This window comes from Carettochelys insculpta, chromosome 22 (assembly GCF_033958435.1).
Source record: "Carettochelys insculpta isolate YL-2023 chromosome 22, ASM3395843v1, whole genome shotgun sequence".
Lineage (NCBI taxonomy): Eukaryota > Metazoa > Chordata > Testudines > Carettochelyidae > Carettochelys > Carettochelys insculpta.
This window is the reverse complement of record NC_134158.1, coordinates 22,313,992-22,328,630: the sequence shown is the minus strand read 5'-3', so window position 1 is coordinate 22,328,630 and position 14,639 is coordinate 22,313,992. Positions and strand designations below refer to the sequence as shown.

The 14,639-nt window shown below is 49.0% G+C and overlaps 2 protein-coding genes across 3 annotated transcripts in view; both read right to left on the bottom strand.

The window, feature by feature from the left end:
* CRX (cone-rod homeobox) overlaps positions 1-7,899 on the bottom strand; it is a 55,331-nt gene extending 47,432 nt beyond the window's left edge. The window contains exon 1 of the mRNA XM_075016268.1: positions 7,664-7,899. The gene's annotated coding sequence lies outside the window, so the exon portion shown is untranslated. The remainder of the gene's footprint in view (positions 1-7,663) is intronic.
* On the bottom strand, positions 6,475-12,501 carry LOC142024341 (histone H3.3A). 2 transcript variants are annotated; one of them, XM_075016270.1, is made up of 4 exons: positions 12,374-12,501; positions 9,355-9,513; positions 7,907-8,060; positions 6,475-7,149 (listed from the first exon to the last, which is right to left on the bottom strand). In XM_075016270.1, the coding sequence occupies exons 2-4, from the start codon at positions 9,480-9,482 to the stop codon at positions 7,021-7,023; spliced, it is 411 nt and encodes a 136-aa protein (XP_074872371.1). In that variant the 5' UTR covers positions 9,483-9,513; positions 12,374-12,501; the 3' UTR covers positions 6,475-7,020. The 2 variants fall into 2 exon arrangements, with proteins under 2 accessions (XP_074872371.1, XP_074872372.1); XM_075016271.1 differs by having other exon boundaries at positions 6,475-6,787.
* Positions 12,502-14,639: the final 2,138 nt, after the last annotated feature.

Genomic DNA, 14,639 nt, shown 5'->3' with positions numbered 1-14,639 from the left:
GCATTTGGACCGAACAGGGCACAAGTATCAGAGGGGTCTCCCTGTTAGTCTGTAGCCACAGAAACGAGAAGTGCTGCGGCAGTTATGTTAGTCTATAAGGTGCCACAGGACTTCTTGTTTTAACAGGGCACAGAGCAGCTCCCATTACAGCCATTTGGCCTCCTCCCAGTCTCTTGAGACAGCACCTGGGAAGGGAAGCAAGAGATCTGCTTGGGGGCTGGCTGTTTGGAAAACTGCCAGTCCCTCAGATCTCCTGAAGTTCCTTTTCCATCCCAGACACTTCAACCTGGTTCCAACAGCAAACAGTTGTTGATAGTGAACAGCTCCCTTTAGAGCCGGGGCCTAAATACTCTTAACTAACACACCACTGCCGCCTTCTGGTCACTGAGCCTCTTTACAAGGGCACTAGCAAGGAGGCCTGGCAGAAGAGGTTCCAGAGATGCAAGGCTTCAGTTGCTTTTCCAGCAGTGAAATTTCTGCCAACGGTCACCAGAACTGGGAGGTTCTTATCTCCCCTCCTGCAAAATGAGCCTCTCGTGGTGCAACACATCATTTGTTACATTTCTGAATCTGAAATGACATCGGGGGAGGACACAGCATCAAAATCCATGTCCCCAGCCACATGTAATGTCCAAAAGCTTGTAATTCTGATGTGGAAATTCAGAGCATCTGAATTTTGATAGCATCTAAAAGTGCCAGGGGAAGGCCCCATTGGTGCAGTGACAGGCAGTCTCTGCCCACAAAGAGCTGAGCCTGAATCAGTGCTTCCCAACTTTGTCCATACCATGACTCTTAAGCATACAGCTGGGATCTGCCAAGGACCCCCCCCGCCCCCACCACATGGAGCAACAAGGTGAGAGATATAATGCCCCCTACAGAACAGGGAATTTTAACTAGGAGCAGAGAGGTTATTTGTCCTCTGTATTTGGCCCTGGTGCAACCACTCCTGTGATCCTGTCCAGCTGTGGTACCCAAAACTCAGGAAAGAGGTTGATAAACTGGAGAGGGGTCAGAGAACAGCCACAGACATTGTTAAAGGAGTGGAACACCTGCCTTATAATGACAGACTCCAGCAGCAACCTGTTTAACTTGTCAAAGAGAAAGTGAAGGGGTGACTTGGTCCCAGGCTGCACGTTCCTAGATAGGGAACAATAAATTCTGAGTGGAATGAACATGCAAATTTTTAACAGTTCGGGTGACTAACGCCTGGAAGAACCTACCCAGGGTCACGAATCACAATGAATTCTCCATTACTGGAAATATTTAAAATGAGCCTGGAAGTTTTGGTAGACGACTGACTCTAATCCATCCACAGAGATAGGATATGAAACTGGAATACGTGCCAGGAAGTTCCATGCCAATGGCACACAAGAAGTCAGCCAATACCAGCACAGTGGTCCACGCCAGCTCCCTAATCACTGAAACATCCTGAAAAAGGTCATACTTCTGGGACACAAGATGATGAGGGAACTGAGGCTGTGACCTACCTGATTCTAATCCCAGGGTTGCTCCAGCAGACCAGGGCTCAGCATTAAAACTCGAGTCCCTCAGCTTCTACCCTACAGGTAGTCAGAAGTCTACAGGTGTCAGAAGTCTGACTCTGGCCTAAGACCGTCTCCAGCTGCCTGCTTAACTCACCTCCTTCTCTCCGAAGCAGGAGACCAGGGGGTGCGCTCCCATCCCATCCGATGGTGGGGGGGAGGTGTCGGAGTGAGGGTGCAGTACTCAGCAAGCCCAATTTCAAGTGCGGCTTTAATTATTTCCTTTAACAATGTTTATCCGAGAGGGTTGTTTGGGCTTTACCACATGGTCCCGCTCACTCACCTGGTGAAACTCAGTGAGGCAGATCACTGCACACACAAAACCGGGGGATCGGCCACCTGCAGCTCTTTAAGGAGCCAGTTGCAGCTCCAAGCACTGCCACCACCCAGCTAACTGCAGTGACAGCAGGGGAGGGGGGCAGCCCTCACTAAGGAAGCAGCGATAGGACGGGACACAGGAGGGGAGCCAGGCTGGGTTAAAACCTGACCCCCGTGCACTCCAAACTTCCCTGGCTGCTGCTCTGGGCCTGGCTCTGAACTCAGCCACCCCCAGGGCCCCCTTTCTCTGCCACGCGTCACCTTCCTGGATCAGAGTACCCAGCAACCTGAGCCTCTCCCCAGGGTACAGGGGGCTAAGCTGCACTATTCCAGGCCTCCAAGCCCAGCCCCACTGTCGCCTGCTGCACGCCCAGTACAGCCCGGCTGGGACTCAGCAGTTTGCTGCCTCCAGGACAGAGCCCGGGTCTGCTTATGCTGCGTCCCTGGTGCAGCTAGCACCTCTGCTCTGCTGGCAGCTGGTGTGCGCAGCCAGCCTGGCCAGGCCCATGCCCAGTCCCAGAACAACTCAGCACTGCCAGCTTTTGAGGGCGCAGCTGCCCCTGCTCAGGCCAGCTGAGAGCTCTCTCGTGGTAAGGCTCCCAGCGCTAACACCCCCAGGAGGCTGGGACGGAGCTCATGGGACGGGGGTTCTGATCCTTCACCCCAGTCACTAGAGCATGGGGCAGTGGCTCTGCTGCCTGCCCCTCAGGGAAGGTTAACACCTCAGAGGGGTTAAGACTGGGGATGGCGGGGCAGGTTTGCAGGATGTGAGGGTAAAGCTTGGAAGGGTGTGGGGGCGCAGATTTGGGGCTGAGCTGGGTAGAGCCTGGAAATGGAGGAGGTGTGGAGGGTTGATGAGAACATTACTCCTCCCTGCTTAAGAGCTTATCCCCAGGTGCAATGTTTTCCTTGTCCTCATTTGCTCTCCAATCCAGGGGTGAAAGTAACAAGCTTCCTAACTGGTACAAATCATTGCGTGCGCTGTTCTTAAAAGAGGGGTTACAAAAAGTACAGTTTGCCTGTCTCTTGCATCCAGATGTTTGCAGCTCTTGAAGTATTGATTTTGTCACTGAACTTGAAAAAGTGTCTCTCCTCGCTATTTTGGTTGCAGATCGTCACCCTAGGGCCTGGCTGGGTTGGGAAGAACGATATATATTATACGATGCTAATAACAATAGACCAGTCACATATCCCGCCTGTGGCTTTAGCAGGTCACAATAAGCAGACGTGGGAGCGTGGATATTTTAGAAGGTAAATTAGCATCTGATATTCACTGCCCTCTGCCGAATGGAAACAGAACTTCCCAGCTGTGGCTTCTAGATCTTATCTGGTTAACTGCTAATGTGAAGTACCCTCAGATCAAGGCCTACCCTTTTGGAGGAGGGGTCCTAGGCTCCATTCCCACTACCGTCATGAAGTTGGCATGACACCGTGCAGCACAACGATCATAAAGGTGGGGTGAGCCATGGCAAAAGGCAGCCACCATATTTTGAGTGCTTCGGTCCATCACATTTTGTGTTCTGAGCCCTGAGTCCTGACATCCACCAGGCACCGGCTCCCACTTAACAGCTTGTTCTTTGTTACAGTGGCCTCCTACTCAACACGGACCTGAATACAGAGCAGAAAGGAACCAGTTAGATGGCTGGTCTGTTGAGATCCAGGGAGATAAGTGCTGCCCCTGTTACAGTGCTGTGCATTTCCTTTTGACAAGGCAGCTTATTAATAATAAATATGTGGCTGTTGAGTGGCCTTTTCATGCAGACTCTCACAGTGCTCAGCTAACAAAGCTGGCCCTAACCTCCACAGGGCAGGCACTTTTATCCTCACCTTACAAAGGGGCCTAGGGAGGGGACAAAAATTAGTGAAGGATAAATGAGTCTGTGCCAGCTCAGGACTAGAAAGAAGAAAATCCACTCTGTGGTTCCCTGCTGTAACCTCTACCCCCGCCCCATGTCCCTCCCGGAGCAGGGAACAGAAACCAGGAATCCTGCATCCCTACTTCCTGCTCTAATCCTTAATTGATATCCTCCAGAGCAGGCAACAGAACCCCCAGCATCCTGAGTCCCAGGCCTGTTGCTCTAACCACTAGACCATATTGCTTCCCTGCAAGGCACAACACAGAGATATTAAAAGCTTTGTAAACAAGAAAGGAAAAAACCCTCCAGCAATCACCATACACTTGTCCTTTTTAAGCAGAGGGACTGCATGTCCTCAAAGGCCCATCTGCCTTCACTACCCTTGAGAAAATAAAGCAGCCCTGACACACCAGCACTGTAATTCCACTTAACGTGGCTAAAACAGAGCTTTCGCTCTGCCACACTGTCTCTAAATTTGATGCAACTTGTCAAGTACAATCAAGTCAGCACTCCAGGGTAATCTGCACTCAGCCCCCTTAGCACCTGCACCATGGTGATTTGACAGAACAGATGTACAAAGGGACTGGAGGGGGTTTTCACTACCAGTTGAAAGGAGAACAGCGAAGCTGGATAAGTGGAAGCAGTGCAGCTGGAAATGTGCAAGACACAGGTCAGAGCCTGCAGCAATCTTGGGCCTGAACTGATGTCATCTTGACTAGTTATCTACCCTACTGCGAAGTGAAAAGCACTTAGAGCAGAATACGAGATTTTACATCCATGTTGCCAAGGAACAGAATCCAGACATGGACTGCACTTGGCTTGCCTCTTCCTGGCAGAAACCAGTAGGTCTGGGACTCCGGACTGCTGGCTTCTCTGTCTGTCTCTCTGCCAGTGCCTTGCACTTTAAAAACAGAGACTTCAGCACAGCTACTTCCCACATGTAACCTCATCTGTAAAGCTCTTCGTGATTTACAGAGAAGAAATACTTCGATAAATAAAGCTACAGGTGTTCATCTGCTTCAACTTTTACTGGTACATTTTTTTCCCTCAACATGTTTTCTAGTCAACATCTGGTGATTTCAGATACAGACCCACCCACGACAATAATTTTGTGATTGAGTTTTCCAAGACATTAAGCAAGTGAGTGGCATCCACAGTCCAAAACTATGTGTGGGAGTAAAGTGCTTTTTAAATGTGTCTTGTGGATTCAGACACTAAGATTCCAAAGCAAATCCTACAGAGGGCAGAACACCTGAGCAAAAAGTAGGTCAGTGCAAAAAAAAAATAAACACTTTCCCTCCATTCTTACTGCAAGAGAGACACTGCTCTTCTCTAAAGGGCAGTATGTGTTAAAGGCAAAGACAGAGACACTTCCATTCAGAACAGATCCTCTTGGAAAACAAAACAAGTACAAAATATCCAGCTGAGTGGCTGAGGCATATCAAGAAAGGACCAATCAGAAATCCCAGATCCTTCACCAGCAGCAGGAAACAAGCACTAAGCTAGCTAGGGTCCAGATTCTGATCTCGGCTATATCACTGTAGTACTACAGCACATCCACTGAAGTCAATATACCGTAGGACAGAGCTGAATTTGGCTAAGGCTTGGTCTATGCCAGGAAAATAAGTCTATTTCAGATATACAATTCTAGCTATGGCAACTGCGTAGCTAGAATCAACTTATCTGAAACTGACTCACCTAGCCATCCTCACTGAGGAAGGCTAACGGGAGAGTTTCTTCCATCAACTTCCCTTACTCATCATCATAGCAAGGAGCACGGGGGTTGGCTGCCACCCTTGATATGTCAATTTCATGCACTCCCATCAGGCACGTGAAATCGAACCCTGGAAGATCAACCCTCAGCAGGTCGACCTTCTGGATAATGTAGATGTTGCTTCAGTAAACTTCAGTAAGGGCAAGATGTGTGTGGTCTGAGTTGAAACTAAGGGCTTGTCAGTACTTGAAATGGTACAGCAGCACAGCCGTAGCACTTTGGGACGGGTTGTCCATCAGCAAAGGTAATCCATCCCGCACCTCATCTCACTCCCAGAACAAAGGACAACCAGGCCTGGATGGAACACCACAGCTGAAAGAGCAGATGTCTGAAATTCTAAATCACCATCTTCTTAAAGGGCTGCTAGAAGGAGGACTTATCTATCAGAGTTCACACCCCCTATACTTTCTGACTATACAGCACCCTTCAAACTGACCTGAGCCCAAATCATTTTAGAACACCACAAATATGGCACTCTCAGGCACCAGGGAGAAGACGAGCAGCCAGCTTCACTGTGTCCAAGGTCATACCAAATCAGCCCAAGAACACAGGAGTCGTGAGTCCCCAGCCTTCAGTAAATACTACAACACAAAAGGAGGGTTGAGATGGAACTGGGGAGGCATCTTTCCTCTGCATCCTGAAGCCAAATTGCATAGTATAGTATCACATCAAGTAATTGGATTTGCTTTCGCTGGAGCAGGGCCCAGGATTCCAGACTCCTGGGTTTTATTTCTGGTTCTGGTACTGGCTGCTGTGGGATTTGGGGATGGTTACAACAGTCTTAAATTTCAACTTCCCACCTGTGCAAAATGGATCTAATACCCCAAAAGGGTGTGAAAGCTTTAAACAATGCTCACAGAAGGGCTCAGATATCCTCACAGCACAAGATTTATCTGACATAATATGTTGCTTTGGATTTACTAGAGAGCATGACTTACACACCTATCTTAGTTTTACAGCAAATATCAGATTCAAAGCAAAAAGGTTATTGTTCAACATTTATTTTTTTCTTTTGTTCCCACCACAGGGTGAAGAAACCTGAAAGTTACAAAGGTCCAAGTCACATTTTACCAGACAGATGGAAATAAGAAAACAAATTTAAAGATCATGCCCATTCTGAATACAAAGGAAAACAAATCAAGTGATGCAAAATAGCATAGCGTGATCTTTTGCAGATATATTTTTACAAACCAAAGACCAAAAGCTGCTTATGTTATGCCTATATCTACTTACGTTTTGTGTATAAAACCAGATATTTCAAAAATGTTTCTCCCTTGTTTCATATTTTTTTTGCAATTCTGAAAAAAAAAGTTTACAAAAACAAAAAAATCCAAGTCTTGTAAATTTCTCAAAGTTTTTTTTCCTTGTATATTATGAACAAAAGGATTCAATTCTCCTGATTGCTTACATACTACTAAGATAGATTTATAACATCTCCCCATGTCCTAGCCACTACAAACAGGAGTAGGAAAAAAACAACCCTGGAGTCTATTCTAATACACCGTGTGAGCAGGTATCGGCCACCAATGAGTTAAGCCCGCTCGCCGCGGATACGACGCGCCAGCTGGATGTCTTTTGGCATGATGGTGACTCTTTTGGCGTGGATAGCACACAAGTTGGTGTCTTCAAAGAGACCCACGAGATAAGCCTCACTGGCTTCCTACCAAGGAAAAACCACAACAGAAGTAACAGCTCAATTTGTTTTGCAACAGTCTCTTTAGGAGGCATCAAAATGCTCCCATTGTACGAAGGGCCAGATTTTTTTCTAGGTGTGTTGATTTTGATGTCTATTTGCTAGCTGGGCTCTCTTGAAAAACTGGCATGCTCAGCTCCTACCTGGCTCTGTGTGGTTCCCAAGTGTCAACCCATTTGGCATGTGAGAACACTCATTCAGATATCCCAAATTTGCACCCCACCCATCTATATTAGCAAGCAGCACAGGCTCAGGCCATTTGCTCAACATCTGCAGGCCAGCAGCTCTGAGAGGTGGATGCTTTCCCTTGCTACAAATGGGTGGATTCAGAGCACAGTCATAGTAAGCACATTACATTTCTGCAGAACCTTGTGCCCACAGAAGTTCACATGCCTTAGACAGAGATATTGGGGAATGCAGCTGCCACGGATATCAGCATCACTCCTCTGCCTAAGCACACACATCACTGAGGTGCAGTCACCTGTGGACATCAGCAGGCAATACAGATTCCACATTCTGAAGCCAGCGGCTCTGAGCAGCAGAGGAATGTTCTCCAGGTCCCTCTCTAGATAAGCATATACCGCCATCTCTAGTGTCTACAGATGTTGTGAACGCAAAGCAGGACAGATTCACTCTTTGGAAGGTGCTTCCCAATCTTCTGGGGAGGACGCTGGACAAGTTTCCTTCTGTTTGCCTGGTGGGAAAGAGATACAAACTTGCCTACCTGAAGGGCTCCAATGGCCGCACTCTGGAACCGCAGATCCGTCTTGAAGTCCTGAGCGATTTCACGGACCAGACGCTGGAACGGGAGCTTGCGAATCAGCAGCTCGGTGGATTTCTGGTACCGCCGGATCTCTCGAAGGGCCACAGTGCCAGGCCTGGAAGTGATTTCAAAGGCATACCCTGAACAGCTCAGAATTTAATCCCTGTGCTCCCACTAACACTCAGACTTCAGAGGGGCCAAGGACTGCAGATAGGACCTCCCTTTCCTCTGCATGCCTCAGTTGTTCCCAGGAAGGGCTATACGTACACACTGACAGAGAGAGGGTGCACAGAAATAACTTGCCCTTCCACAAACAACAAGAAGTCTTGTGGCACCTTATAGACCAACAGATATTTTGGAGCGTATGTTAGTCTATAAGGTGCCATAGGACTTCTTGTTTTTGAAGACAGACTAACTCAACTACCTCTCTGATACTTGCCCTTCCACAGTGTCTAGGGACCAAGAGGACTCCCAAGTTGTTAAACTGGCTTATTTCACATACAAAAATAAAGCAGAGCATTTAAAGGGGATCAGCAAATTTGACAGCCCCTAATACATCTATGTTTTCTTCTTTTTTAAGTGGCCTTCTGATACTTTCAGAAGTGGAAAAAGTACCCAAAAAGTTACCTGAGTAAAAGTGCAGCTGCTTTGGGGGGGTGGGATGAAACATACAAGACACAGGTGCTGCTCTGGAAAACTACTTGAGTAACAGTACACACACATGTGCATGCATGCATGTCACATCTTGATCGTACTCATGTATCCAGAAGTGAAAGCGGCTGCACTTTTACTCAAGTAACTTTTTGAGTACTTTTTCCACTCTGGGTACTTTCACAGCTCCTTCTGAACAAGGACTGGAACAAAGATAAAATCTCAATCTTTGGAGAGGAGCCCCACCAAACATGGGTTGCTGGGATGGCCACAAGCATCTTTGTATGCATGTAGTTGTCCCTTATGCTTGTCTTTATTAGTCAGCAGAGAGGTATTATGTTCAGAAAACTTTTCACTACAAATCACTATTTATTATCTGTAATTACAACAGCCACTTGGAGTCCTGATCTACGTCGATGCCTCTTTGTGCTCAGTCCTGTACATATCCCTCTGGAGAGGCTGTCCTTGCTCTGAAGAGCTTACATGCTAAGCAGATGGGACTGGCAAAATCTGAGTCAGGATACTGAGACACAGGAAAGGGAAGCAACATCCCCAAGGTCACACCAGCAGGCCAGCAACATAAACCAGAACAGTAGTCTTAATCTCCAACCATTAGCTCACACTCCCTCACATATACTACATAGGAATATAGGCTACAACAAAGATCACTTTTTTTTTTTTCTCCTTATGCTGGCAAACCTCAGCCCTACCCTTTACATCTCCCACATACACCAGCAGAGAAAGCAGATGCCAAGTACCTGTAACGATGAGGTTTCTTCACTCCCCCGGTTGAGGGCGCACTTTTCCTGGCTGCTTTGGTGGCCAGCTGTTTACGGGGGGCTTTACCCCCAGTAGATTTACGAGCTGTCTGCTTGGTACGGGCCATTGCAGATGGTCTTTAATGCGGAAGAAATCTGCTAAAAAGGGGGGAGGGGCAGAAAAGACGTTAATTTAACCTTATCAGTAACAGCTAGGCTCCGACTGTGCTTGTGGCAGGGACACTGATCACCAGATGGCAGAGTACATGGTTAGGAGGACTACCCAGTGGGGCACTACCCTCAGATTTCAGTCATGTGGTTCATGTTGTGTGACTGGCAAGTTCCTAAACCAGGGTGGTTCCCTGCTGGTAAAATGGAGCTAATCGTACTGCCCTGCCTTTCCAGGATGTTGGGAGGAGAAATATATCGACAACTGTGCAGTGTTCACCTATTACATTAACTCAAAAGATTGCCATATAAACGTTTAGGGCACGTTTCCAACACTCTATATAATAAAAAGTACAAAAACATTCATGAAAACTTTAGCTACAAAACCGCTCACTCAGAACTACTTGGTTTACAAAAGCATCCAACTAGATGTGATAGTCAGAATTTAATGGTGTGGTGCCCTGACAGGTCTTGAACTCCGTCAATGATGAAAATCGTTCGGCTGTGCGTTTCTGTGTATTTCTATACATTTGGCCCCTCTGTGACATGTGTTAGCCTGTGTAAATAGCTAACACAGCAGACACAGGGAGAGCCCATCCCAAAGACCACCAAATCAGATAAGGATCGAAGACACCAGGCTAGGTTTATTACAAACAAAACACAGTAACAGCTTCTCCAGATCAGATGCCTTCAGGTAAGTGAAGAAATCTGTGCCTGTGACAATGGATGTGACTCAGTCAGTGACATGTGATCCACCTCTGACTGCTAGGTCAGATAAAGACTAACTCCCTTGGGTGACGTTTTTATGTACAGATACCAACAAGCTACACATCGCTCCTGATGCCTCCCTCTGAATTACAACCCAACTACCTGGTGCATGGGGATGTTATCACTCTCTACCTTGCTGTCAGTAACATGAGCTTAGATCCTGTCCTGAACCTGGGTTGGCAGGTCTGTTATCTGTGGGGAATGTGTTGGTACCAAGATGTTATTTCACAAGGTGCTCTGTTACCATCCGTCTGGAACGTGCTCCCAGTCAGTGCCTAGTGCCATTTAGTGTTTTATACCCTTAACCCTCTTTGTGCCAGATTCTGTTAGCAGTGTCAGTCTCTTCTTCACAGCTTAGCATTAGGACAGTCTTGACCACTGTGGCACAGGCTGCAGGCCTCGGAGCAGGCCTGCGATACGTGGGCTTGTATTTGAGGCCCTCGTCTTACCACACTAGACTTACACAGATAAACCCATGTTTTGTTACTGGTATAATAGAAAACGATCGTTTCAGTCAGTAACAGGAGTTGCTCAGCATAGAAGAGAACCATTGTCTTCCCAGCTCTGGAGAAGGATGGGGTCTAACGGTTAGGCCTAGGAGCCAGGACTCCTGGATTCTAGCCCCAGCTTTGAGAAGGCAGCAGGAGATAGTGATTACATTAGGAAGTGGATGTGAGCACCAGGACTTCTGGGCTCTGGCAAAGGACTAGGGCAGGGGTCAGCAACCAGAGAGCCAGTGGTACTTTTTAAAGTCCCTAATAGTCCTCTTTACAGCAGCTTCATTAATAAAGAAATGAAGATGCAGAGTGCACCATTTCAGTGGTGGTTGGTGGCACTAGCTGGTCTTTCGTTAACTCACAGGCAGCCTGGCTTCCAGCAAGCTCCCAGCTGCAGGAGGGAGGAAGGGCGAGATCGGGCTCCCACCTCACACGCCGATGAGACTAGGCCCACGTACTGCTCTTGGCACCTGTGCCGGGGGGCTGCTGCCCCCTGGATTAGGGTCTGCTGCGGAGATTCTCAGACTGCGGTCAGGACCCCAAAGTGGGTTGCGCCTCCATTGTAAAGGGGTCGCCAAGGCTGGCTGAGACTTGCTGGAGCCTAGGGTTGAAGCCAAAGCCCCAGCAGAGGTGCTCACTTTCCCCCCACCCCCGCGGCAGCCGGGCCCGGGCAGGGCCAGGCTGTAAGTGCCAGTGTCAGAAGGGAGGTGGTGCAGGGAGGCTGCGGACCTGACTCGACTGGGAGGGACGTGGGAACCTCCACCTGCTGGGAGGAGAACCCAGCTGTGAGAAAATCCCACCAGGCTGCCGGGGCTCTTGTGCGGAGGGTGCTGGGGCACGGAGAGGCAGGCAGGGAGGGCATGGCCGGGAAAGGGGGGTGCTGGGGCAGAGGGGCAGGCAAGGTGGGAGTCAACGTGCAGCTCCCCCATCGTGCTACACAGCACCACAGCGCCCTGACAGAGCCACCGCCAGAGTGTCTTGCACGGAACCCAGGAGTCCGAGAGCCCAGGCCCCTTCCCAGCGTGCCCCTTTTACCTAGCTCAAGAAGTGGGTCTCTCCCACAAAAAGCTCATCACCCAAGAAATTATTTTGCTAGTCTTTACAGTGCTACTGGACTGCTCTTTTGTTTTGGTAGTGTATAGACTAGCACGGCTCGCTCTCTGTTCCTTTGACCTTTTTAAAAAAAACTACATCTCCCAGAGGTCTTTGCGCCAGCACTGGATTTGATTGGTTAACAAGAATCAAGTGACCTTCCCCAGCCTGAGGTGGTCTTTCCCCCGATTGGCCAGCGTGGCCAGCCAACCGGTTTGTAAACTGAGAAGAAATGGGGAGGGGGGCCGAGCCGCGAAGCCTCCTCGGTGACTGACGTGACCCGTGACCAATCGATCTCGGGGCTTTCTCAGGGGTTTCCAGCCAATCAGCACGAACACTGTACACCCGCATCGCCCGACCAATGAGCTGCAGGATACAGACGGAAGGCGGGACTTACTTGGTGGCAGGGTCTCCCTGTCTCCCCTCAGACCATCGCGCTTTCTACTCCCCCTTTCCGAACGCGGGGGAGGGGGAGCCTCGCGCCCCTTTGTTACCTGTGCGTGCGGCTCGCGCCCCTCGCTGCAGCGACCGTTGGAGCCGTTGGGAGTCCCGCGCCGGCGCTCGCGCCGCTCTCGCTGCCTTCCCGCCTTTCCCGCCAGCCGCATCAGAAAATGGCGGGCTCCCCGGCTGGAGCTATTTAACCATCATGCAGTGGGGCAGCGGGGCGGGGAGGGAAGGGGAGGTCAGCTGAGGTGAGCCAGGCTGTGTGGTCGCCATCTTGTGAGCGCCACCCGGGCTTCTCCTGCCTCCCCCGAGGAGCAGGGCCGGCCAGGGGAGCCTTCATTTGCACCCTGTGGCCCTCATGTGAGTTACGGACAGACCTCCCCAGTGCAGCGAAACCATGGCAGGTGTCATGCCAGCTGGCCTTCGTGTAACACGCCAAGCCTTGCACAAGTCACGCCAACCTGTGCCTATGTGTAATATGCCAAGCCTGGCCCGAGTCACATCATTTGTGTCACGCCAAACTGTGCCTATGTGTAACATGCTAAGCCTTGCACAAGTCACACCACATTGTCACACCAATCTGTGCCTATGTGTAACACACAGCCTTGCACAAGTCAGACCATGTGTGTCACGCCAACCTGTGCCTATGTGTAACACAGCCTCGCACAAGTCAGGCCATGTGTGTCACACCCATCTGCTTATGTGTAACACACAGCCTCACACAAGTCAGGCCATGTGTGTCACACCAACTTGTGTCTGTGTAACACACTAAGCCTCGCACAAGTCAGACCATGTGTGTCACACCAAACTGCCTATGTGTAACATGCTATGCCTTGCACAAATCAGGCCATGTGTGTGACACCAACCTGTGCCTATGTGTAACACGCCAAGCCTCGCACAAGCCATGCCATGTACATCCCACCAAACTGTGTGTAACATGCTAAGCCTCACACAAGTCATGCCACCTGCCTCACACTAAACCATGCCTATGTATAACAGGTATTGGAGGCAAGTATCGGAGGGGTAGCCGTGTTAGTCTGGACCAGCATCTGATGAAGTGAGTCTGTGCTTATGAAAGCTCATGCTCAAAACTTTTCTGTTAGTGTATAAGGTGCCACAGGACCCTTCGCTGCAGGTATTGGAGGGGTAGCCATGTTCATCTGGATCTGTAACAGCAACGAAGGGTCCTGTGGCACCTTACAGACTAACAGAAAAGTTTTGAGCATGAGCTTTCGTGAGCACAGACAGGCTAAGTCTCACACAAGTCAAATCATAGCCCCCCTCATGCATGCCACACCAAACCATGTGTACATGTAACATGCAAAGACAAGTCATATCAAGTGCATCACATCAAACCATGCTTACGTATAACATCCTAAACCTCCGGCACAAGTCACGCCATGTGTCACATGAAACTGCTTACATATAACATTAAATTGGCCCAAGTGCTAAGCGCCCCTGGTATGTGTCATGCCAACTTCACCAAAGTAACACAATAAATCTCTGGCACAAGTCACATCATGTGCCATCCCATGTGTCAGAGCAAATTGTCCTTATATGTTACATGCCAAAGAACTATTGCATTAAACCATGCGCCCCTCACGTATGTCATCAGCCTTGGCTTCATATAACACACTATACTGTCACAAGTCACGCCAAGCACAACTGATGTGTGTCATGCCAACCTCATCTACATCTACCATGTGGATAACACCTAACTGTGCCTATGGGTACCAGGCCAAAACTCTGGAATGCATCTCGCCAACTACCTCCCACCTGCATCACACTAGCCTGGCCTACATGTAACATGATAAGTCTCTGGCACAAGCTATGCAGGCTCCCCTTAACATTCAGCTCTGGTACAAGTCATATCAGGTGTCACCGGTGCATGGTCTGCCAACCTTGCCTACATGTCACATGCCAAGTCTACATGTTCATGCCAATTTATCATGAACATTAAACTGGCACACATCACACCAACCTTCCCTATATGTATCATGCCAAGCCACCAACACATCTTGCTAAATCCCAGTATTTCATATCCGCAACATGTTCGCACCAATCTTCCCAATACATACCACACCAAAGCCCTAAACCTTTCACAACCCCCTCAAGTGCACAAATTAGTCATATGAAACTCCCCTGTATGAGGCACATCAAGCCACTTGTGTCATGCCAACTAGCCACATATGTCACTACCAAAACCTCACGAGTAAGATCTACCCCTCCTGCAGTGGGCAGTTGGGCTGATGCCTCCATATGTCAGCAGTTATCATCAGTCATGTCAATTAGTGTGGGGGCACATTTGTTTTCCTG

Coding starts and splice junctions, on each gene's coding strand:
- LOC142024341 (XM_075016270.1), bottom strand. CDS start 9,482: ATGGCCCGTACCAAGCAGACAGCTCGTAAATCTACTGGGGGTAAAGCC. Junction 8,061..9,354: donor AAGAAACCTCATCGTTACAG/GTACTTGGCATC, acceptor AATCACTTCCAG/GCCTGGCACTGTGGCCCTTC. Junction 7,150..7,906: donor CGGCCATTGGAGCCCTTCAG/GTAGGCAAGTTT, acceptor TTTCCTTGGTAG/GAAGCCAGTGAGGCTTATCT.